The sequence below is a fragment of the Rhinoraja longicauda genome, chromosome 26, assembly GCF_053455715.1.
Source record: "Rhinoraja longicauda isolate Sanriku21f chromosome 26, sRhiLon1.1, whole genome shotgun sequence".
NCBI lineage: Eukaryota > Metazoa > Chordata > Chondrichthyes > Rajiformes > Arhynchobatidae > Rhinoraja > Rhinoraja longicauda.
In genome coordinates this window covers 21,444,719-21,445,991 of record NC_135978.1, presented here as the reverse complement: position 1 = coordinate 21,445,991, position 1,273 = coordinate 21,444,719, and the positions used below count along the sequence as shown (strand labels likewise).

Here is a 1,273-nt window from a genome sequence, read left to right as displayed (position 1 = left end):
CTTAACGCGCCAGTCACCTCATCATTGCTGGATGAGTGATGGAGAGTGTGTGTGGAGCGGGGGAGCATCGCAGATAACGGAGAGAGGGAGGTGGGGAGGAGGGGGTGGGTGGGGGGGGGTGTTGGTACCGTGCCAGGTGACAGTCCAATGCCTCGAGAGGCTGGATGTTGGCGATTCCCAGCCCAGGGCCCAGACCTTGTGCCCATCTGTGTACACCGGTCACTTATAAACCCAGCAGGAATCCGGCATTCACCAGGAGCGCTGATGGTCTGGGACACTGGCTGCAACAGAAGAACTCCTTTAGCAGGGAACTAGATAGGAACAGGATGAGACCCTTCCTGCTGGCAGGTTCCGCTGCAACATTCCACGTGTGTCTGCATTCCTCTCCTCTGTACCTCCTCACACAAGCATCTGTCCCAAGCCCAGCCCTCTGCACCCATCCCTGTGCACCCGTCCCAAGCCCGTCCCTGTGCACCCATCCCTGTGCACCCGGCCCTGTGCACCCATCCCAAGCCCGTCCCTGTGCACCCATCCCAAGCCCGGCCCTGTGCACCCATCCCTGTGTACCCGTCCCTATGCACCCGGCCCTGTGCAACCATCCCTGTGCACCCATCCCTGTGCACCCATCCCTGTGCACCCGGCCCTGTGCACCCATCCCTGTGCACCCATCCCTGTGCACCCATCCCTGTGCACCCATCCCTGTGCACCCGGCCCTGTGCACCCATCCCTGTGCACCCATCCCTGTGCACCCGGCCCTGTGCACCCATCCCTGTGCACCCATCCCTGTGCACCCATCCCTGTGCACCCATCCCTGTGCACCCATCCCTGTGCACCCATCCCAAGCCCGGCCCTGTGCACCCGGCCCAAGCCCGGCCCTGTGCACCCATCCCTGTGCACTCATCCCTGTGCACCCGGCCCTGTGCACCCATCCCAAGCCCGTCCCTGTGCACCCGTCCCAAGCCCGTCCCTGTGCACCCGCCCCTGTGCACCCATCCCAAGACCGGCCCTGTGCACCCATCCCAAGCTCGTCCCTGTGCACCCGTCCCAAGCCCGTCCCTGTGCACCCGCCCCTGTGCACCCATCCCAAGACCGCCCCTGTGCACCCATCCCAAGACCGGCCCTGTGCACCCATCCCAAGCCCGGCCCTGTGCACCCGTCCCTGTGCACCCATCCCAAGCCCGGCCCTGTGCACCCGTCCCTGTGCACCCATCCCTGTGCACCCGGCCCTGTGCACCCATCCCAAGCCCGTCCCTATGCACCCGCCCCTGTGCAC

At 65.4% G+C, this 1,273-nt stretch overlaps 1 protein-coding gene across 1 annotated transcript in view; it reads right to left on the bottom strand.

The window, feature by feature from the left end:
* LOC144606362 (uncharacterized) overlaps window positions 1-479 on the bottom strand; it is a 5,461-nt gene extending 4,982 nt beyond the window's left edge. The window contains exons 1-2 of the mRNA XM_078422390.1: window positions 396-479; window positions 129-281 (exon numbers count right to left, since the gene is read on the bottom strand). Of these exons, the coding sequence (XP_078278516.1) occupies window positions 129-281; window positions 396-479 (237 nt within the window). The remainder of the gene's footprint in view (window positions 1-128; window positions 282-395) is intronic.
* Window positions 480-1,273: the final 794 nt, after the last annotated feature.